Source organism: Phyllostomus discolor, chromosome 7, assembly GCF_004126475.2.
Source record: "Phyllostomus discolor isolate MPI-MPIP mPhyDis1 chromosome 7, mPhyDis1.pri.v3, whole genome shotgun sequence".
Taxonomy (NCBI): Eukaryota; Metazoa; Chordata; class Mammalia; order Chiroptera; family Phyllostomidae; genus Phyllostomus; species Phyllostomus discolor.
In genome coordinates, this window is record NC_040909.2 from 135,357,592 (window position 1) to 135,381,137 (window position 23,546).

The 23,546-nt window shown below is 55.8% G+C and overlaps 1 protein-coding gene across 3 annotated transcripts in view; it reads left to right on the forward strand.

The window, feature by feature from the left end:
* Positions 1-646: 646 nt before the first annotated feature.
* KHDRBS3 (KH RNA binding domain containing, signal transduction associated 3) overlaps positions 647-23,546 on the forward strand; it is an 83,712-nt gene continuing 60,812 nt past the window's right edge. The window contains exon 1 of one of the 3 annotated variants that reach the window (XM_036031448.1): positions 647-1,111. In XM_036031448.1, the coding sequence (XP_035887341.1) occupies positions 1,024-1,111 (88 nt within the window). In that variant the 5' untranslated portion in view covers positions 647-1,023. The remainder of the gene's footprint in view (positions 1,112-23,546) is intronic. The other 2 variants (XM_028533955.2, XM_036031447.1) reach the window with 2 other exon arrangements.

The following is a 23,546-nucleotide window of genomic DNA, read 5'->3' on the forward strand; positions in this document are numbered from 1 at the left end:
GACACATGCTTTTATGTAATCAACCTCCTCTGGCCCCTAGGGTCTGGGGGTTGGCGCTCAGAGGGCGGGGCCGAGGAAGGACGGCGCGCCCACGTTATTTCTGCAAATAGGGGACAGCAAAGCAAAATAAATTAGACGAGTCCTGGGAGCCTTAAGGAGTAGGGAGACTTGCCCGGTGGCCTTTCCCCAGAGCGCGCTGGGGAGACCCCAAACCCTGTTCCCTGTCCTCACTCCAAGCCCGCCCCTCACGGGGGAGTCCGGGTGAGCGCGCTCCCTTCGGGATTGCTCGCTGGGTGACCTTGGACTGGCCGCTTGCCCTCTCTGGGCCTCCGCTGGCCGGTGTCTGAGTGTGGCAATGCTGTAATAGCAGCGCGGGGCGCCCCCAGGGCTGGAGGAGAGCGCCGGGGCAGGAGGAAGGCGCCCAAGACGCCCCCTTCCTGCCGATCGGCAGCGCAGCCGAACTGGCCCCACCCGGCGGCGGCGGCAGCGAAGCAGTGGGGCGCGGAGCCCGGGGCGCGGGGCGGGGGGCGCAGCGCGCAGGCGCGGCGTGCGGGGCCGGTGGGGCGGGGCGGGGCCGGCGGGGGGCGGGACCGGGCGCTCACTCTGCGCGGCGGCTCAGAGAGCGCGGGCGGCGCGCGGCGTGCGGGTCGCGGCTGAGCGGGGCGCTGGCGGTGGCGGCTGGCGGGGCTCGCCCCAGACTGCCTGGAGCTCGCAGAGCGCGCCACCCGCCCGAGGGCCGGCTGATCTCGCCGGCCCGCGCCCGCTCCACCTGTGCCTGGTGCGGGAGCGCGGAGCCGCGTGCAGGAGGAGCGGCCGTCAGCGCGGGGCACTAGGCGGGCGGACACCCCCGGGGACCGGGGCTGCGCGACCGGTACCCGCCCCGTGCCGCCGCCGCCTGGCCGACTCCCCGGCTTGGCTCGGCCGCGGCGTCCGGCCCGGGTTCCGCGGCGCGGTCGGGGTTTGCGGGGCCGTTGCTGCCCGCCCGCCTCGAGTCCGCGTCCCGGGCCCGGGCGGCCGGCGAGCATGGAGGAGAAGTACCTGCCTGAGCTCATGGCGGAGAAGGACTCCCTGGACCCCTCCTTCACCCACGCTCTGCGGCTGGTGAACCAAGGTGAGGGCGCGCGCCGCCGGCCCTTTGATGTCGCCCGCGGCCCTTGGGGGCAGAGGAGTGGCGTCCCGGGGAGACTTGGGGACAAGGGAGGGTCGGGACCGAGTAGGGGGGCTGGAGGGGTTGGCTGGAAACAGACCTCTCAATGACTGGGGGTGCCCAGGTAGCAGTCTGGGGGCATTTGGGTGGGGATTTGGGAGAATATGGGACACCTGGGGAAAGCCCGAGATAACGAATTTGGGAGACTTAGGAAGGAAGGAAGGAGAAGGCTGGGCGTTCGGATGAGACTTGAAGGCGATTCTTGGGGACCCGGAGGATACCCGAGGGAAACTTCTGGGTGGGGGACAGAGAACATCTGGGGGCCCTGCTGGGGCGGTGGCTGAATTATGTCTTTGGAAGACGGGAGGGAAGGGGCTCGGGGAACTCGTGTTGTTTGGCTTGGGCGAGGACCTGGAGAACCAGCTGGAGGGAAATGGAAGGGTTTGAGGGGACCAGATGCAGAGGAGGTGAAGGGAACAGGTGCTCCGATTGTTGGCGAAGTTTGACGACCGCGGAGGAGGTTTGGGGGCAGAGCCCGAGCATTTCAGAGACGGACCCACTGGTCCTAGCGGCAGAGCCCCGTTTCCTCTCCCATCCTTTCGTTCCTCCCGGGTCTAGGCTGTGGCAGCCCTGGCGGCGGGGGTGGGGGGTGCGGGTCGTCTGCCCTCCTTGGGGGTGAGCGAGTCATGCATGACAAGCCCAGCTTGAGGCTGGCTCCTGGAGGGGGCAGGAGGGGGCCAGGGGCCGGCACAAGAGCCCCTCTCTCCGCTCTCCTGTCCTCATTTTGGGAAGAGCTGGGTAGGGGACCCTCCTCGGTAGCTGGCTCGGAACACTGGCCAAGGAGTCTTAGCTGCCGGTGCCATCTTAGCACCGCTCTGGCTCACTCAGGGTGCGAGCCGCCCCGGGAAGTACAGGACCCAGGTGCAGGGGCTCCACAGAGGCGAGCCCACCCAGGACAGCAGTCCCTGGCTCGTTCCGCCAGCAGCCGGAGGTCTCTTCTGGGATGGAAGGTAAATGAAGTCTTCCTTCCCTGGAGCAGTTCTGCGCTCCTCGTGTGTCTGGAGTAGGCGTTTCAGATGAGAGGGGTTTGGGGAGGGGGGGACAGGCGCCTGGTCCGGTCCGATCTGTCACCTTTGGCATGGCTCCCTCTGCAGTGACAGTCTGTAGTTCGGGAGGTGAACCCGGTTGGCTGGGGCCGGTCCCAGCGCTGGCCCTGGCTCTCTCCCTGTGGGAAGTGAGAGATGAGCGGACGTATCCAGTTTGTTTGTAGGCATCTGCGTTTTGAGACAGTGACCTCCGGCGTTTGCCCCCTGCAGCCGGCTGCTCTTCCGCGTGGAGTGTGAGCTGACTGCTGGTGGCGGCGGGGAGGGACCGCCTGTCTCCCAGAACAGAAGCACATTTGAACTGGGGAGCAGGAGTCGGTTTACAGAGCCCTCCCCTGTCCCTGTGCTCGTGGGCTTATTTTGAATTCTTTAATCGAGTGGGCTTGTGAGAAAGCAGTGGGCATGCCTTCTTAAACGAGGGGCAAGAGTCCACGTTCGAAGCCCGTGCTCTTCGCAGCAGCTCCCCAGTTCGGTCGGCACGCCTGGCTCTTTGTGGTCTCCGTGCCGTGTGTTGCCTGCCGGGCTGTCATTTCTGTGAAAGAAATTTCTTTGCACGGCGTGGGAGGTCAGTGGCGTTAGAAGTGTTCTGGACCGTGGGATCAAGTGAGGTTTTCCGGCGACAGAGGCTGGAGCGAAGGGACGTTGTACTCAGTTGAGGAGACAGTTTTGCTGAGAGTTCAATGAGTTGTTTTAGAAGTCAGGATTATTTTTCTGTGCCCTGCTGCCATAGGACTGTGTTGCCAGCGCCTTCAAAGTTCTTTGGGTTTCTTTGTTTTTACTGGGGCTCACGGCTTCCGGTTCCTTGAAACAAGGCACCGGACAATGTTGACATTTAGTGTGGTTTTTAAAGGCATGTTAAACCTGATCACCTTAATTTTCCATTAAAAAATGTAATTCTTGTCAGAACTACAGTCTCACACTGAACGGTTACGTGAAGCAAGCAAAGAGCTACTCATATGCCCTTATTACCGTTAATTTAGATTACTTCAGACTAAAAGGTTTTTCCCTTAAATCATAGGCTGATATCCAGAATGCAAAGCCCTGTCATTTAAAATATTAATTATGCTGTTATGTGACTGCAGAATTACAAGTGCCTTTCTAAAGATGGCTTAAGTCTGAACTGGAATGGTTATCAGCAAGCTTTGATTTCGAATCTGATCATCATCTTGTTATTGGCTACAGGGGAGCCTTTGTATTCTTTTGTAGCTGTATTTTTGACTGCTTTCCTCTAAAGGGAACTGTTTCTTTCAGAGGTCATTCTGGATCTCGGTCCTGGAATCGGTATTCCGGCACTGGCGTGTACCGTGATGAGGGGTCGGTCGGCAATGCAAATCTTTCACCTGGGTGCCGAGTGGCATTCATAGACACATTTCCCGGCCAGCACCTCTGAAGGCTAATGCCCCCTCAGGTTTGCGTGGTACTTGCAAGTTTCCGAGGCGGTTTGAGGCCCCTGCTGTCTGGTTCAGTTCCCACACCCGCCCCGCGGGGGGCAGGGGAAGGGCTGACATCGGTATCTCCAGTTTTCCAGGGGAGGGAGCGGAGGGCTCTGCTGCACGCGTTTGCAGGCAGCTGAGGTGGCTGTACGAGGAGCCCAGACCTTCTCTCTCTACGGTCATCATTTCACCACCTCTGTCTCCCCCGAAAGATGGAACCGAGTCCTTGCACCTGCTCATTTAAACTCCTGCAGACGCTGATATAAGGAACACGCTTGCTTCCAGTTGACCTTTCTGGATTTTCCAAAAAGTCCTCCTGTCTGTACTGGTCGGGTGGCTGTCCTCGGAAGGAGCAGGCGCTCGAGGCAGACTGGTCCTGCAGGTCCCGGGGCTCAGGGGAGAGGCACCGTGGAATCCAGCCCTGCCGCGGCCAGCAGTCAGCACTGTGGGACAGCGGAGCAGCTTATAAATGAGGTGTTGTCACTTTTGAAAAATTAAGGCTGTGTTGACATCGATCAACTTTTCTAGCGGAATTACTTCTTTCCTAACAATCTTTAAGTAAACACTTGAGCAGCTGGGAGGACTCGGAGATGCGGGCCCCTGAGAACAAGAGGTTGGCTTCTACACTTTTTCCACGCTTGTGTTTTCTGACGGGCCTTGGGGACGGACTTTCATTTTGATTTTCTCAGGATAACTGGCTCTCCGTCCCTCCACCCCCCAAATAGTGAATACTTTTTTTTTAAAACCAGAAGTAATGGGTAATGCTTACTCGATGTGAAATCAAATCAAAGAAAATAGGCTTCTCTCTTCTCTCCGCACCCCCCCCCCACAGGTGCCTCTGCCTTGAATCGACATTGCAGCTTCTAGCCAAGGAGGTTAATTGGAGATGAAAGCCCTGCTCCGTATTTTATATTATATTTGCTGGTAGGGGATGTGCTGACTCCAACTAAAAACCTTCCTCAGAAATGTCTTACGCATTACAATTTAATCCAGCTCTTGGTATGGCTTTGGATGGTTTTCAATAACAAGCCAAGTAACCATTAAATAAGATTACATAACCCTGTATTTTTAATTACCGGGTATCATGTATGGATTGGTGGCTGGGCCATGGCCAAGTTCGCTTTAGCGGGCCGTGACAAGGGGACGTGCACAAAGGAGCCGGGATGGGGCGGCCTCCCATGTCCAGATCGACAGAGTTCTCTTTGTCAGTGTTTTACAGTAAATGTTCCGATGGCATCGATTTCTCTAATATTAGGACTCGGCCTCACTCGGGATACATGTGAGGGGCAGTGTTGTATAAGGGGGAGCATCCCTCTGCCCTGTGTGCATCTCTGTGTTGCAAAGCCCTGGGGGTTCAAGTTTAATTTTTGCGAACCCCTTTCTTTAGGAGACACGTGTGATTTGCCCGGCTGCTGTGAGGTGCGTGGAGCCGAACCGAGGATGGAAGCGGCAGAGTGCCGTCCATGCGGGTGGGGCGCGGTCAGCCCGCGGAGGAGGAGGAGGACGTGGTTTTTCGGTGTTTCGTGGTGTGGGGGGCGGTGGGACGACTCCCCATGTGTACAGAAGCCATTTCTGAATTTTCCTTAGGGTGTCCCAGTTCGCAGTGACCCGGGGGTGGTGAGTGGCCGTGCCTCAGTGCCTGGACTTCGGTACCGAGTGTCGTGGGACCCCGCCCCGCTGGGTCCCGGAGGCGGCGGAGGGAGAGATGCTGTGCGGGTCTGCAGACACTCGTGCGCCCGCCCGGGGGCCTTAGCTCCGGAGCGGGTTTTAAGTTCGTAGGCGCCCTGGACTGTCCCGAGGAATGTCTTACTAGTCACTCAGCTATCTTCTTGTCCCATGTAGCGACGGGAGGGCTTGGATCTCACCGGGTCAGCCGAGGGACATTTCCGAGCCAGGTTTCGGAGTGTGCGCGTTCCTGCGGTAACTGCCTGGATGTGTCGAGGTTATGGACGCGTCCAGTTGTGGACGCGGAGATGCCAAAAGCGAAAGTGACTTCCCTGAGGTGCGGTTCTTAGAAAAGGATGCACGAGGCATCCGCGGTCTGGGTGAAGAAGGGTCCAGCTTTGTCCTCCAGCACATTGCTCTTCCCTTGCACCACGCTGACCTTGGAGGCTCAAGGGCACACTGCGATGGGGCAGTTCGTTCACGACAGACAGAGAGGAAAACCCGGGCCTCCCACGAGCTGCGTGCTCTTTGCACTGTTGCCTGTGCCGGAATCGAAGATAAGTCATACAGCACCGTTTTCATACTCGGCCGTGCAAATTCCCGCCCTCAGGTCCCCGGATGGGTTGCGTTGCCCGTTTTCTGGTCCCCCTAGTGGTCGTGCTCCTCACTCTGCTCCTGGGGTCTCTGGGCTTCCCTGGGAGGGCGTGGGCTCCTCCCATCAGTCTTGCTCCAGGCCCCGCCCCCTTCAGGCAGTTGTCCACGCCCACTTTTCCGCACCGGGTTTCAATGATCTTAAACGAAGGAGAATTAGCATAGTTGGCGTCAGCAGTCCTGAAAGAGCGTTACTCAGTGGGAAGTTGGAGCACCTGAGCTGGGCGGAGGGGGGATGGGCGTCTCTGATCCTTCGAGAACACACAGGAAAGCAGGTCTTGTGTGGATGCAGCGCTTTCCAGGCTGGGAACCGCCCACACCTGAGAAAGGCGGCCTGGAAGTTAGGGCTCCTTCCTGGGAGGCAGTGAGCGGAGGTGGGCGGGGCTGCTTTGAATCCGGTGATTGTTTACTTTAAGTCTCTCTCCGGGCACTGGTTTAGCTGGTGCACTGTAATGCAATTAGCTCTCCTTCCTCAAAGCCCTATAATGGCATTTCTCACCACCACAGACCCAAACCAGAAATTGGGAGGCCCTTGTGACGGGCCAAATGAGCCTTCTTACCTGCAGGAGCAGCTCCGTCTGGGGTGCCATGCAGACCCCACCGGACACGGGAGCAGCTGAGAGAGCGGATCTGATGCCGGCACAGCTTGGGTGTCACGGGGCCCTTGGGCCTGTTGCTGCCTTTCTCCCGAGGGACGCTGGCAGGGTTTACATTTTTTTACCAGGGGAGCAGAAGCTGAGCGTTCCTGAGCATCATCAGGGACAATGATTATAACAGAAGCTGCCAAATCCAGGGCCCCTTCTGGGTCAGGTGCTTCCTGCGCCTTATCTCCCGTCCCCACGTGACCTGCAAGGTGAGGGGATTTCATCCCTGTTTTTTCCAGCGCCGCCTCCGAGGCTCAGCAACTTCAAGGGACCCGCCTAGTCAAGGTGCACAGCTTAATCAGGCTGCAGTTTTAACCCGCGTCTGCCGTGTTTCAGTCAGGTAGGCTAAGAAAAGACAAAAGGACAGACCTTGACATTGCTGTCTGTTTTTTAAGTATAAGTTTCACTATAGTGGAAGCCAGTCAGGAATTTCCACTGGGGAGGATGAATGCTTAAAAGAGGTTCCTGAAAACGTGTTTTACCGGAAGGCAGGCTTGCTGTTTCCCGTGCTCTCCGGCAGTACATGTCAGCCTCCAGGAAGCATCCGAGGGAGGAGGGGGTTTTAGTTACGTGTACGTCCGTGGTCAAGGAGGAAGTGGGAATGCCTGCTGTACAGACAGTCAGTGAGCGATAACGGTCTGTCTCTCTTTAAGGAACCTCTTGGGGCTCGGGGCTCCTGGCATCTCGATGCTCTGCTTGTCACAGAAACGATGGGGAGTACGATGGTATCAGGGATTTAGAGCCTATTTGTGGCATGCTTAGAAAGTCTCCGTCTTCTAAAAATAGGCTCAGAAAAAAAAACGTGTGTCAAGAACTTACAGGAACACGTTGCCACAGACGGTGCTGCTGGCTTCCCGAGGGGGCTGTTGGAATGTGCTGACCTTGCAGTCACTGGCATTAGCCAGTTGGACGTTCGTTCGTCAGGAGCTTCTTCTGGGTTAGATGCTTTGTGTACATCATTCCATTCAATTCCTGGGCAGTTTTAAAAGAGTAAATCCCTTCACCTTATCTTGCAGATGAGAAAACGGAGGGCAGGGAGGTCAAATAATTTATCCGAGGTCTGGCAGCTGCTAAGCTGTGACCCAGGGTTCAGATTTGCCTCGGCCCACCTCCAGGGCTCACCCGGGAGGCGTGGGTGGAGGCGGAGCGATGGCTGCAGCTGGATTCTCACGCCTGAACTCTCTGTCATGGTCTCGGCTGGGTGACCTGTGAACAGGGCAGACTGATGCCACACAGGGGGGCGCAGACGGTGGCGTGCCAAAGTGGGATGGGGACTTGGTGACCAGCCGCAGCATGAGAGGTCCGGCAGTTGGCATTTTCGTGGGAAGCAGCCTCCTCAACCAGGGGAGAGCTGGTGCCGGAGGGGCTGTGCGAGTTCGGGCGACGACAGCCCCCCCCAGTCGGCAACCCTGGGCAGGTTCGTTTGTGGGCACCTCAGTTTCCCTGTCTGTACCCTGGGACCTCAGGCCTCCCTTGTAGGGTTGTTCCCGACGCGTACAGAGTTTCACACCCGACGGGTGCTTAAGGAACAGTTAACAGCACGATTCACGGAGCGGCCTGAGTCCCTTTGCAGACATAATGTCTGCAATACTAATTTAATATGTAAAGCATCTGGTTTCATCCCTTAAGGTAATTGTGTGTTAGTAGGATGGCTGTGGTTTTCCAGTCCTGGAACTGTGGACGGAGAAGCCCGTTCTTTGGGAAGCTTCTCTCGTTAGTAGCCTGCACAGGGTCAGCGGCAGCTCCGGTGGGGTTCTATGAGGCCATCCCGGTGCACAGCCCCTGGTGCTCAAATTAGCAAGCGGAGCTTCCGTACCAGGTTCCTGGCTGTATATCTCATACACTCCTGGACACTCAGCAGCGTCTCTCTGCAAGCTCAGGTGTCTTCCTTTGCATCCTCTGCATCTTCTGCATCCTCTGCATCGGTGAGCTGCACATTTCCATAGTTTCTCGCCAATCAGCCCCTTGCTCTTTCCAGGACTTGGAAAGGTGTTCTGGCGTGTTGTGGTTGCTCTTCCTTGGCGTGATAAAGAGCACGAGCATGCAGGAGCACCCTTTTTTATCTCTCTTGTTACTATAAATTGTACGTTTGGGGTCACTGCTGGTTCAGGCTCCCATGGAGAAATTAGAATGGAGAAGATCGGGGGCAGTTTTCATCTGCGTCATTTTTCCTTCTTCATGTGTTTGTTTACGCCACTTGCATGCCGCTCTTTGTCCACTAGATGGCGCTCCGCATAGCCAGGTGCCCTCTTGGTCGGCCCTGGTCGCTGCTCCATCAATCCGCAAGTTTGCTTGGCTTTTGATGTTCATGTTTTAATATTAATCTTTCCTACTTGTGATATAGTAAGAGGCCTGCTGTGTAAGGAGCATTTGCAGAAAATCAGGACTTGTCTTCCTTCCTTCGAGCCTGCGAAGGTGTCTTGCTGTTCTCCTCCTGCAGAGGGGCGGGCAGCTGGAGGTTGGAGGGAGGGGTCACCGTGCAGCCACGCCTCAGTCCGCGGTGCCCTGAGGAGGAAATACTCGGGGGCACTGGACTGAAAAACGTTTCCCACGGGGAGTGTCAGGATAGCGCGCCTCCCGTGTGCTGCTGTTGTGCTCTGTGTATCTCCTTGGGGAAGATCACAGTGCCTCCCGACAGTTACTTGCATGGGAGTGTGTAAGTCAGATGCCCTGCTTTGTGCAAGGAGGCCGACGCAAATGCCAGCAGCTGGCGTGGAAATGCCTGCCTCCTCCGGCTGTTTCCTGACTCGCGTGGGCTCAGGGATGTGGTTGGCCCCAGGCACGAAACCTGGGAGAAGTTTCGGACAAAGCCACGGTTCTGTTTGTAGTTTCAGAGCCCACAGCACTCCAGAACTTTTGCCAAGGTTTCTTTTGTTTTACTCAGTCAGTGCCTTGGGAGCACCTACACTGCCCAGCTGCGCGGTGCCTTGGGTCAGGGAGCCTGCCTCCTGGGCTGTCGCTAGGCTGCGGTGACAGTGATTTATGCTTGTCTCGTGGTACTCTGCATTTTTAATGTCTACATGATTTACATTTGCTTACTGCTGCTGTACATTGTTAACATACAGAATACACTCGTGCGTAACCGGAGGTTTTGTTGCACGTTTACATTTCTCTTCCTCACATGTTATCTTTAGGTCTGAATTTCCTACGTCAGCACAGGGAGTCGCTGCTGGTAACACTTTTCAGGACTGGCTTCCCCCGACCTCCCCGGGCCGCCTCCACCCCTTGTTTACAGTGTGGGTGTCCTCAGCGAATGTAAGAAAAATGCTCAGGAAAAACCCCTCTCACCTTTTGTGTACCTACTATGTGCACACCCCAGTGACCTAAAATTGATGCTGAGGTACGATTGACTGCTTCCTGAACAGGGGGGCCTAAGGACACAGTTGTAAGTTAGCCAGACTTGAGTTCCCATCTCAGCTCGGCCCCTTGGGTGCAGGGACCCTTCTCAGCCTCGGTTTCCGTGTCCGCACAGTGGCCTGTTGGTGGCCATGCGAAGTTTGATCACTTCGCTAGCGGGGACGCCTGTCTCCACTATGAACTGACTCATCGCTAGTGCGTCTGTGGGGAGATACCGTGAGACCGTGTACACGCTCCGCTCCTCACTCCGCTCTCCCGCGCCGGTTTTAGCTCCCGTTAATGATTCTTGCCGGAGTTAATTATTACTGTCACGGCCGTAAAATAGAGATTTTCTGAGGCAGCCATTCCGTGGACACTTGTGGGTCGACATTCTGCCCCGAGGGAACATTTTCGTTTTTTCTTTCCTGCCTCCGTCCCTCTGTCCATGCGAGTTCGGGGACGTGTCTTTAATGCAGCTGCTTGTGACCCTCCCACGATCGCTGCGTGAGTCGACGCTGAGCTGGTGCCTGGTGTGGCCAGCGGGAGCCCTTTACCCAGGCAACCCGGACCCAGGAGTTTGGGGCGCAGACCCACGGGAAGGCCCCCCGCTGGTGAAGAACGTGGGGACCTGGGCACACCCAGGCAGCAACAGTCTGCACCCCTCGCTTGCAGTGTGTTAAGACAGACTCGAGACTCCCTACGCCCCAGACTCCCGGGAAGAGGCAGGAGCCTGAATGTGACCAGATTCCAGGCTGCTGAGACCGGGGCCTTCACTCCCCGATGGCTGTCCTGTGCCCAGAACGGTGCCCGGCACACGGTCAGCACTGGGCGCTTGTTGAATGAATAAGTGAAAGCACCTCTGTCCGTCTGTCTGAACGTAAGGTGAGAGCAGGGCTCGAGGGGGAGGCCGGGGCTGGACCGGCAGGGCCTGCAGGCGGCCGAGGCGTGTGGATGGACGTTGAGGTGCTGGGGCACTGCTGGGGGGGCTCAGGGCGGCTGCGTGGCCCGGCCAGCTGTGTGTTTCAGGAAGATCTTTGGGGTGCCGAACGCGGCAGGGAGAGGAGTCTCTGAATTGTGCAGTTCAGAGGTGCATGTGGCATTCATTAGTAGACATCTACTCTCGCTGAAAATGCGTTGCCTTGTGCGGGAAGCCATGGTCAAGGACGAGATGGCCCCGGGGAGAGTGGGCAGAACTGGGAGGGGAAGGAGCCCTCGCAGCCACACCAGCCCAGGGGGCCTGGAGAGAGCAAAGGGACCCCGGCTGTGTCCTTTTCTTAACTCAGGCCACGGACTTCCTTGAGGGTCTGGGTTTCCTCTGCTGTGAATTACACTTCAGATATTTACTTTAAAAGCTTTTTTAAAAAAGGATGCGTTTCTCTTCAGTGGAAATCTTCAAATTGGCCTCTGCCCGCGATGATGAAGCAACCTGGGGTCTCCGGGGACTCTGGGAGCCTGAGCTGCCGGCACTTGGAGGCGAGCCCTTGTGGGGGAAGCGTGCGGGAAGGTGGCGGAGCGTTGGTCACCGCCGGGCAGTCTGCAGAGCTGATTGCTCCTGATGGTGGCTCTTCTTCATCGGCGACCACACGTTGTCCAAATTGACTTTGAGTGGGTTCGTGCTCTCCCAGTGGGCTTTACATTTAAGTGATGCGCTTTGTGGTTTCGGTCCTCACCGTCAAGCAGAAGCTGCAATTGCTGCTTTCTTTGAGAACGCTTCTGGTTAGCGCCGCGCCACTGGCAGGCCATGGTCGGTCCAGACACTATCCTGGACATGAATCTTGCTGCCTGGCAGGGGCCTCCCCACACCTCAGGGGGTCCTGGGGATATGGGTGGGTACGGAGACAGCATTCCAGGCAGGGGCACCTTCTGATTATGAAAGAGCCGTGGCCACAGACCTTTGACCCGTGAGCTGCAACGGATTACTTTTCCCACCTCCTTCCATTTGGGGGCTGGGGAGGAGCACCCCATAGGAGACGCTGGGAAAGGGGTGCTCCCCAGAGCCTCCATAAGAAATGTTGCCTTCAGTGCCTGTTTTAGACTTCTGACCTCCAGGATGACCGAGTTACACAGTCCTGTCGTCGTTTTATTGAGGCCATTAAGATTGCGGTGAGTAGTTCCAGTGGCTACAGAAAATGAATGCAGTGTCCTTAAATAATGATGGGCTGCTTGCCAGTGATAGCTGGGGAGGACAGGACCCTTTTAAAGGAAGGATGCAGCAACTAGGGAGGAGCTCAGGAAGGGACTAGAAGACCTGAACCACAGGATGAGCCGGAGACACGTAGCAGACATCTGTAGAACCCATTTTTAAACAAGACTTTATTTATTTTCAGAGAGAAGGGAAGGGAGCGAGAGAGGGGGAGAGAAAATCCATGTGGGAGAGATACATCAATGGGTTACTTCTTGCATGCCCCCAATAGGGTATCTGGCCTGCGACCCAGGCCTGTGCCCAGGCCGGGAATCAAGCTGGCAGCCTTTCGGCTCACAGGCTGGCACTCAGTCCCCTGAGCCACACCAGCCAGGGCATCTACTGGGCACATTTCCCTAACAGCAGCAGGTATACTTGTCCTCAAGTACACAGGGAACGTTGTCCGTGGAAGATCACGTGCTACTCTGGGAAACAGCCTCAGTAAACTTGAACGTGTTGGAGTCATGCCGAGGGTACTCTCTGGCCGCAGTGAGATTAGCATTCAGTAAAAAAAAAAGAAATTTGGGGAATTCACAAATATGTGAAAATTGACAGACTTCTAAGTAACCAATGAGCCAAACGAGAAGAAATCATAAGGAGAAGTAGAAAATATTTTGAGAAGAATGAAGATGAAGACACACTAAAATTTATGGGATGCAGCTAATGTAGTACTTAGAGGCAGAATTATAGCTATAAACGCCTATGTTAAAAATGAACGTAAATCTCAAACCAGTTACCGAGCCTTAAATTATAAGACACTGGGTAAAAAAGAACAAATCGAAAACAAGCAAGATGAAGTAAATTATGCAGATTAGAATGCAAATTAATGAAAAAATTTGAAAAAAAAAAAAAAAACAAAATCAAGCTAAAGTTGGTTCTTTGAAAAGATCAACAAAATGGATACAACTTTTGCTACACTGACCCCAGGAGGAGAGAGAAGGCTCACATGACTGTCAGGTCAGGAGGGGAAGGGCAGACACCGCTGCTGACTTGAGGAGGACGAGGAGGAGTGTGAGGGGAGACTGCGGACTGTTGTGTGCCCGCAAGTCAGACGGCTGGGTGGAAACGGGCCGATTCCTAGAAGGACACTCGCCACCAAAGCCGACCCAGACAGAGATAGGAGACCCGAGTGCAGTGGTGAAGGGGTTGCATTGGTGCGTGAAAACCTGCTCACGGAGGAAAACCCAGGTCCCAGTGGCTTCACTGGTGAATCCCACCAAACCTTTAAAAAATTGTTAGTACTGCCTCTTGACAAACTTCCAAAACATTGAAGAGGAGGGAGTAGGTCCCACCTCATTCCTTGAGTCCTGTATTATTACCCGGCTTCTCAAATCGGACAGAGACATCGTAAGAAAATTACAGACCAGTATCTGTTACGAATATAAACACAAAGATTCTCAGCACATACTAGCAAACCGTATCCAGCCATGTGTACAAAGGATTATCCACCAGGATCCCATGGGATTCACCCCCAGGAATGAAGAAGATTGGTTTGGCATGCAAAAATCAATTAATTTCATGCACCATATCAATAGAACGCAGAAAAAAAAGCCACAGTCATCTTAATAGATACAAGCAAAAACTTGCAACACGTTCTGACAACCTTTCGTGATAAAAATACTCAGCCCACTAGGGACGGGAGGGAACTCCCAAAACCCGATACCGTGCAGCCTGTGCGAAAACCCACAGGGAACATCGCACTTGGGAGAATCAGGGACAGACAAGAACGACTGTGTCCAGCCCCTCTCGTCAACGTCGACCCGGGGGTTCTAGCCGGGGCAGTGGGGCAAGGCAAGGAGACAAAGGCATCCAGACTGGACAGGAGAAGGCACTTAACCGTGAACTCCACTGGGAGATGACACGATCCCGTGTACAGAAAGTCGTAAGGAGTCCGCTGAAAATGTACCGCAGCGAACGAACAAGTTCAGGACATGCCGCTCTCCCTTCGCTTTTGCATTTCCATTCAAAGAGGCTCTTCTGGTGATGCTGGCGTGTGCCCTTCCCCCGCCTGCGCGGTCACGGGGCCGGCCCACGTCTGTTTCGTAGAGCGGCGTGAGTGGCACCTGCCCCCGTGCCTGGTACACAGACGCCATGCCGTATGTACTTGATAAATGAGAGCTGGTCGTGGAAAAAGGAACCCGTATAAATAAAACACGGGCACTTACTCCTTATGGAACAACACGTTGGAGGTCCTTACGGTGAATGGTTTGGGTGGTTTCCTTCGCCATATAAAATGTGGTGTTTTGGTTTTTCGTTTGCTAGGCTGGCACCGTTTCCTGAGGTCAGCGGGGAGCTGGGCACACTGGTTTGCACGCTGTGTAGCCCTCCCTCTCACGTACGTCATCATGTCCGTAGCTGATTCGTCACCAGTGGGCGCTTCCCGAGTTGGGAAGGAACGGTCCTGGTTTGTCCCACCGGGGTCCTTACTTGCTGTCCATTTCCGCCCGTCAGCCGGAATTTGCTCCCTGACCCCTAGCTAGTGTTCTCAGCCAGGGTTTGTGTTTTAAGGGGAAGCAGCGCAAAGGGCACATCTTTCTGAAGAGGGAAATCCAATCCAGTCATTGCTTTGCTTGCAGTTTTTCTCGGGTGCGTTGTGTCCTCAGGGTAAGGGCTGCATTGCTCAGGATGGTGATTCCTCACTGCCTCGCTTACCTGTCTCGTCACGGCTCTGCCCCTCCTTCTGCGGTGCCCGGGGGCCTGCCGTCCGATCCGTGGGGGCCACATGCTCTTTCAGTGCTGTGTTTTCCTCTGTTCTGTTGTTTTTCAATTTTTTAAAAAAGATTTCATTTATTTATTTTTAGAGAGAGAGAAAGGGTGTGAGAAAGAGAGGGAGAGAAATATCAATGTGTGTTTGCTTCTCTTGCGCCCCCTACTGGGGAGCTGGCCTTCAACCCAGGCCTGTGCCCTGACGGGGAAATGAACCAGGACCCTTCAGTTCGCAGGCCTGTGCTCAATCCGCTGAGCCACACCAGCCGGGGCTGTTTTTCAATATAAACACACACACGTACACCTTTCTCCCTCTTATGTGCTCAGCTCATTTATCATCACCTGGAGGAAACCAGTCTGCTGCCCCCTGTGAACCCTGGCCTGGGGACCCCCTCTGCCCTTCCCTGCCCTCTCCCAGCACGAGGCCCACCTCTGCCGTGGAGGACTCTGCCACCCTGGGTTGCAGTCTCCTTACGTGAGTCTCCCCTTCCTTTGCAGGGTGAGCTCCCGAAGGTAGGGACCCTGAGTGCCCTGAGCTGGGGCGGGGGCGGAGGGGGCATTCAGGACATGTGCACTCCACGAGGGCTGCTGCGGGGGCCTCGGGGACTCGCCTCTGCGGTGGCCCTTCGGCGGACAGCTCCAGGTCAGTCCCGGGCTCCAGGTCGGTCCCCAGCTCCAGGTCGGCCCCCGGAGGTCGGACCCTTGGTCAGAGTTTGCCAGCGTCGTAAGGGTTCTCTCTGCCGGTCTGTGTGTGTGAACGCAGGTGCGCACACGGGACACGCCGAGATCCTGCCTGCGAGGGCAATTTGTTTGGGCAGCCGCCGAGCAGAGAGCACTTCCCCGGTGGCCTCTCCGCCTGTCACCTCTCAGGAGTCCTCGGTAATGGCACATAATGCGCTCAAGCTGGAAAACTGGAGGTGCGGGTTCTGGCCCCCCTTCTGCTCCGCGGGTGCCTCTCAGAGGTAATTGGTTTTCCCCGATGGTGCGTGGGGCCGGCGGAGAGCTTTCTTTGACGCTCGCGTAATGATCAAAACAGCAGCAGCAGGGCCCGATGCATCCTTTTCCCGAACTTGGAGGAGCTCTCAGAAAAGCACTCTCGTCTGGTCTCTTTATGGTTTTGCAGAGTTAAAAAAAAAAGAAAAAGTGTTACATGGCCGTGGAGCATTGGTGATATTAATACGTAAGTTCAGAGTGGCCGGTGGGGCCGATGGGCTGGCGGTGGCCGACGCCATCTACAGGACGGGGAGGGAAGCGGCGAGCGACGGTGTGTGCGGTGACTGGGTCTGTGTCTGTGGCCTGCAGTGGGGTCGCAGGGCGTTCCACGGGGCCACCCTGGGTCTCAGGGGATGGTTCCACTGCTGCCCCGTAGCAGAGGTGGGGGGGGAGGCAGACGGGCACCTGGTGACCCCATGACGGTCCCTGGAAGTTCATCCCCAGAGACCACGCCCAGCCGTCTGCACCTTTCTTGGGTCCCACACACGTCTTTGTTCTCTCGTTTGTTCTCCATCTATTTCCTCTTCCTGTTTTTTTTTTTTTTTTCCTGCGTGTGTGGGGACGGGTGGGGTTTGGTCCGGGGCCTGGGAAAGCCGTGCTGCTTGAGCTTCTGGTTTCGTGTTTGGACACGTGGCCCGACCTTGGACAGCTAAGGGCCCTGGTGAGCTGTGAGCTGCGAGACACCGGCGGGTTAGCTGACCTCCGCAGCCCTGCCCTGGTCTGTGAAGTGGGCGAGCCCCGTCCTGTGAATGGGGTTACCAGGCAGTGCGTGGGAGGGGCGGTGCGTGGGAGGGGCGGCCCGGGGAAGACACACTCAGGAGGAGTCGCACTTGTGCCTGGGACTTGGTAGGTGCCCGGTGAGGGCGTCTTCCGCTCTTTCTCACGGCGCCCTTCCCGGCACAGCACGCGGGAGGGAATGCTGTGCGTGGGTGTTGCTCCGCTGGGTGCCGTTCCTGGGGGTGACACGTGCCTTTTCCTCTCATGTAGCTCTCCTAGGCACCCAGCCCCTTCCCTCCCTCCCCTTCTCTCGCTCTCCCTCCGCCTGGATCCCCATCCCATTCATGAAAAGGAAAGGCCAAAACGGATGCGTTTCCTCTTGAAATGCTGTATTTACTAGTTAAACCCTCTTTGCGCTGGAGCCACGTTTGAAAGTTGCTGATGGAATTTATGTGATGGGCTCTTTTCCCACGTGAAACCCGTGGCGCTGTGGTCAGACCTGTGTGGAAGCCTCTTTTTCTCAAAGCGGTGGTTACTCCCGGTGCGTTCTCGCCCGGCAGCGGCCCCAGGGCGGAGGGATCTCGGGGCGTAAACCCTGCCGGCCGCCGTTCGCGCATTCGCTGTGGTTTGCAGCCGCCCGTGCTGGCCCCGGTTGCTGTCAGGCCCAGGGCCAGGGTTTGGGGGCCTGGGGGTGTTGCTGTGGAGGAGGGCATTTCCGGTACTCCAGGGTTTGGAACTGAAGACCATAAAAGTACCATGTGTGACTCTCATTCATACTCTGAATTCACGTGACTTTGGACTTCTCTTTTCATTCTTTCTCCCTTTTTAAGGATTTTATATGTATTTTAGAGAGGGGAAGGGAGGGAGAAAGAGAGGGAGAGAATTGCCTCTCATGCACCCCCCACTGGGGACCTGGCCTGCAACCCATGTCCTGACTGGGAATCGAACCGGTGACCCTTTGGTTCACAGGCTGGTGCTCAATACACTGAACCACACCAGCCAGGGCCGACCTCTCTTTTCTCAGGGCTCCTTGCTCTGAAGGCAGCCTGTTCAGCACCCGGTCCTACCACCCCGGGGTCCCTGCCTCTCACCTCGGTCTCCTGCTGAGCTGAGCTGCCTTCCACCCCCCGACCCTGGAGCCGCGCAGTCCAGCCAGGACCCGCTCGTCCTGGCTCCTGGTGCAGGCTGCAAGGACCCTGCTTCTCGGCCAGTGCGGGACATTTCTGCACACGCGTAGGGCACAAGCACACATTTGCCATTTGTTCTGGTGCAAGGTGACTGCGAGTGTGCAGTGTTTGGAAGACAGTGTCGGATAGTGATTTAAGACCGAGGTTTCTGGGGTCAGATTGCTGAGCTTCAGCTCCATCTGGTCACTCCTGCTTGCTGGCCTTGTGCCCTGGGCAGCTGACCTAACCCCTCACCGCCTGCATTTCCTCCGTTGGGGTAAAACGTTGAATACAGGAAAGACACTACCTAAAGGGTCATTGTGAAGATGAAATATGCTGGCATATGTAACACACTTATTAGCTGGTGGATAGTCACACTCAGTTTGCATTGGCTGCCGTTGTTAGTCGTGTTAGCATCATCATTTCGCTGTTTGGATGTGTCAGGTGCTGTGCTGGCTCCTTCACCCTGTGGCACGGAGTCCGTCTGTCACCGGACTCGGTGTCTCCTGCTGGAACACGGACTGCGTGTAAGCAGCGTGCCGTCTGCTCCCTGCTGTGTCCCAGCACCCGCAGCAGGGACTGGCAGGTAGGGGGCTCTCAGGGAAAGGTGCTGGACGGGTGAGTGCGGAAAGCGCCCTGGGAGCCCTGAGGTGCCCTGACAGTGAGTCAGCCCACGTGGGACGAGGAAAACTGCAGAGATGGGATTCCCACATTGGGCCTTGAGGAATGAGTAAGAGTTCGCCAGTTGTCTGCTGGGTTGGGCCGGGCATTTCAGCCACATGAAAGTGTGGGCATGTGTGACCGAGGGGAACGGGTCACACCTGCTGTCACATGGGTAATCTGATGGCTCGTTTGCATGAAGATTAAAGGAGTTGCTTTCTGTTTAGTTATTTCCTTTGTTGTCAATACCATGGTCTCATCTAAGCTCTTGCTTTCCTTAAGAAATTAATTAATTTAGGTCTTCACGTGGGAGTTCATCTTTTGGGGTGAAACTAGTTTCTGGAATATCAGCTATCCCTCAATGATCAAGTCAAGCACAAATTCAACTAAATATTCATGGTGAACCTGGTGGTGGTGATGGTGATGATGGTTAAGATATTGATGGTGATGATGATGATGGTGGTGGTGGTGGTGGTGGTACTACTGATGGTGATGGTGATGGTGGTGATGGTGTTTAAGATATTGATGGTGATGTTGATGGTGATGATAGTGGTGATGGTGATGATGATGATGGTGGTGATGGTGGTGGTGATGATGGTGGTGGTGGTGGTGGTGGTGGTGACGATGGTGACGGTGGTGATGGTGATGATGATGGTGATGATGGTGGTGATGGTGATGATGATGGCATTTGCAAATCACTTTCGGTGCTTTTACCAAAGCTTTTCATGTTCCTTCACTTGAGATTCCTACTAGCACCTTGAGGGCTGCAGGATTGATTGGCATTTCTGGTTTCTTTTTTTTTCCTCATTCCTTAGACCCTCAGAATATGTAGATTACAAAGACACACCAGGCAAGGGTCCTTTTGCTACTACCAGTGGCCTTGGCCCTGAGTCCTGCCGGGTGTCTTTGTCCCTGACCTGTGCTGAGCAGTCGAGCTGTCCTGGACCCCGGGCCTGGAGGGGCGGGAGTGACCCCCTGAGCAGTCTGGCCCGTGTACTTCACTTTAGTCCCCACACAGCTTTCCAAGGTGTTGGGCTCTGTCCAGAGGCACCTCCAGGCCTGTTGCCAGTGTGTGGATCACGTGGTTTGAGGAGCAGATGAAAGGAGAGGTCAGTGCGACAGTGGTCAGTGAGCCCAGGTTCTTGCCCAGCCCCGTGAGTTACACGCCTTTATTGTTCTCTCTGCGGGCGCCGTCCCTCCGCAGAGCAGAAGCTCAGTGAGGGCAGGCTCTTCCCGTTCCTCACTGCCAATACCGAACAGTCGCTGCGGGGCTTGGCACGCAGAAAACAGTGGACTTTCCGGGCGAGTGGGCATTAAATGGGTGGTGGCCTCGTTTTGTCTACAGGAAGTCCCTTTGGCCCTCCATCCTTATCTGAGCTCCGGTGTAGGGGTGACGGGGAGGGTGGGGACATTTAGGTTCCTCCCTGAAAGGAGAGCTTTGCGGTGGGCAGGGTGGATGCTGTCTCGGTTTCCTAAAGGAGGTGAAATGCTTGCCTGGGGTGATGGGGTGTTGGGAGCACGTTCAAACCCCGGTCTCCACAGTGCCCTCGAATGACTCGCTCCGTTCCATGGGAAAGTAATAGTTGTTTATGTGTAACCTCTACTTATTTAGGTTTGTTTCTCTTGTGTTGTGTCTCCCACACGTTTTCAGTATGCGAACATAATTTGAATAATAACAAGAATGTTGATTTATGTAGCCAAACCCGTTCTTACGTGGGGTGTATTCATTATATGGGTGCGTGGGCGTGCTTGGTTGTGACAGACGTTGATTCCCAGAAACACCGTTGCCCGAGCTGATGGGGCGTGGGGCCCCCGCACACACGTCTGGTTTCCAGAGCATCTCTGGTGACGGAGGAGCGACGGGGTTCTTCTCGGTTTTCCCGGGAGAGGACGGTTGGAGCTGATCCCCGTGGATAACAGGGTTTTTCTCTTCTGTCTGGTGTATTCAACCGTTAGAGCTGTGTAATATTTTTTCTCCTATGTTCTTTTTTCTATGTGTCTCTTTAATTTTTCTCAACGTTTTCAGTCGCTTAACTATTTATGTGCAATGGTTCTGTATATTGATCCCTTTACATCGTCTGTTGGTGGCAGGAGTAGGTTTAACGCTGACACTTCAGGTTCGAGGGGGCACGTGCTGTGTCTGCTACACATTCCCGAGCCCCCAGCACACGGTGGGCGTCCGATGTCTGTGGCTTAAGGGAGTTTATTAAATGCCTGTTGCATTAGGTCCTGTGCTGGAGCTGGGCAGTGGGGGAGGGGATCAAGATGACACTCTGCTGTCCAGGTGCACGCGGGCGTGAAGAAGACGGGAGGACAGTGCTGCCCATCGTGACCCAACCGGGTGTGGCCCAGGTGCCGAGGAGTCCATTTGTGGTGCAGTGGGGGTGCCTGGGCGCACTCGAGGTCAGATCTAGAGCTTCCGTGGGGTCGGAGGGGACCAGGAAGGAGGACGGCAGTACACGTGATGTTGTGGAACCCCAGTGAGCTCGGTGGTGGGTTCTGGAGCGGGGAGGGGCTCTGGGTGCGTGGCTCCTGTCAGGGGGAGAAAGAGAGAGACAGGAGAATTGGCGTGCATGTCCGAGCTGGTCGTACGTACGGTGGGACCCGGACAAAACCCTCAATGTCGTCAGGAGGGTCTCCTTAATGCTTTAATGTGGGGCTTGAAGGTGTGTTCCGGCATCGCTGGACCTTGTCCCACAGAAAGATGCATACGTGTATTTGTGTGTAACCTGTAGATACATGTCTGTGAAAATACACAGTTTCCCATGAAGTCGTACATTTATGTAACTTGCTAATACTGATCATGATATTGCTAAGGGGGGATGAGTACCATGTTGATCTGAAAAACTGAACGAAGCGGGGAGTGAAGTTTTTAGATCTCTTCACTGTTACTGCCACGTGGCCAACTCATCAGCTTTATTAGGTGCACAGGAGGGCTTGTGGGCGGGGCCACGTGCCTCTCAGTGACTGAGCTGGGACAGTACCCTCCTGACGGTGAGTCACTCCGCAGCCGGTGGAGGTGGGCGTGGGGAGACCCACTCCAGGTTTGGCCCCATAGGGAAACTCTCAGAATAGGGTTGCCTTGTGCCTCGTCTGGACAACTTACTGTTAGGGTCCGGCATCTCGGGCACAGGCGGCACACACAAGGCCCATGGGCCGCATCCGGTCCTCCGCCTTGTCTTACCCTGCCCGGCCCCTTGTTTCTGCCCGGTGCCCCTAGTCAAGGAGTACCGTAGTTTTCGGACTATAAGGCGCACTTTTGCCCCCTACCCCGGCACATTTGGGAGGACTAATGGTGGTTCATGCTGTTGTTGAGTTCTGTTTACATTTACATTAGTCAAATGTTAGGTTATTTATGTGATTAAATATCTTACCGTGTTTTTTGCTTCAAAACTTTTTTTGCTATTTTCCTCTAAAACCTATGTGCGTGTTATGGTCCGAAAAATAAGGTAGTTGCCTTTCTACAGTCCTAAAATTACATTCGGCCCTTTGAAGGCAACCAACTGCGAGGCCAATGTGGGCCCCCGTGAGGATGAGTCTGACGCCCCTGATCCCAGAGATTGGGAGAGTGAAGGGCAGCAGGTGTCAGGTTCCCCCGCCAGGCCTCCTTGTCCAAACTTGTGCCGTGGTCGGCGTAGAGGAGGCTGATGGGGGAGCGAGACAAGGAAGCGTGGGGGGCGTCCCCCGTTGGGCACAGTGACCTCCTAGCTGAGTGGGGTGCAGGCTGCTACCTCGGGCCCCACGGAGGCCCTGACTGCCGTGGGCTGAGTCCCGCAGGTCAGGGTCACACACGTGGCAAGACGAGGGGTCAAGGTCGTTGCTGTAGGCTTGATCCCCTTCACAGCCGGTGCTTAAACAAACGTTTTCCGAGTGGACGTTGATGAGTGGTTTGGCCCAGTGAGTCCTGAGTTAAAACCCCCGCAATGCTGATTCTCAGCCGTGCCCGAGATGCGTTACTTAGCGACCGTGTGTGTGTGCTCCGTTGTTCTGACGACTGAGGACCACGTGGGAAGCCCAGCGGGGGACCCGTGGATGGCGGCGGCCGGGCCAGGGAATGGATGCAGCTGTTGCGATGATAATTAATGGTCTAAAGTCATTATCGCATCGCAGCTAGTAACATACTTAGAAGGCTTCTCTCTCCCTTTGGTAATTCTGTCCACCCCTTCCTCCAGTCCTTGGCGGTCTGTCTCCGTTGCTAGACTGTGAGCCCCAAGAGGCCAGGGCCCGTGGGGCACTCCCCACTGCACCCCTGCGGTGCCGGACCGGCAGCAGCATCGGCCTGTGCGGGACCGGGGTGGGGGGGCACTCTGAACGTGTGCCGGGACCACCCCATCCCTCGGCCTGTTCCCGTCTTTGCCTTTCCGAGCTCTGGGCCGCCCTCCACCCTGTTTCCCAGGCTTCGTGCCTCCTGTCCCGGAGGCTGCGGCCGGAGCCCTCCGCATCGCTGTCCCCAGTAATGCTTACCTCTGAGGTGTCCAGCCTCTGGGGTGTCCAGCCTCTGGGGTCACGTGCTCCTGTGACCCCTGTGTGTTCCCGCCAGCCCTTTCCTGACTGTGCAGCTTCCTGGTTGCGTGACCTTGGGCAAAGTGAGGTTGGCGGAAGTTTGCTGTTAGGATTAAGTTTTCTTGACCAATCTACACATTAGTGTTACAGATGCAGAAGCGTTTCAGTGTCTTGTAGGCAAAAGCACTCCTTGCCTTTTCAGGCGGCTCCGTGTGCTTTTCCTCTCAATTGCCCGTGTTCCTGGCAGAACTTACCAGGGGTCTGTCGTCCACAGAGCTTCGTTCCTGCTGTTACACGCGTGTGCGCGCGCACACACTCACACACACACACACACACACACACTCACACACACACACACACACACACAGGGCCCTTCTCATAGCCACACCCCTTCGTTCCGCCTCAGCTCAGGTGCACTTACCTGAAGTTCCCCTTGAGCTTGGACCTGGAAGTCTTCACTGCCTCCTTTAAATGCCACAGTCCTCCGTGCTTTGCTTAAGGAGCTTGAAGCTCATGCTTCGCACTGTGCGCAGCCGCGGGCGTCCGTGCCTGAGGTGTGTGTCCTGGATCACCCAGCGGTAGACCCACCTCTGAGCCAGCGCAGGCCACCTGGCCCCAGCCCACGGGTGCTCCTCTGCCC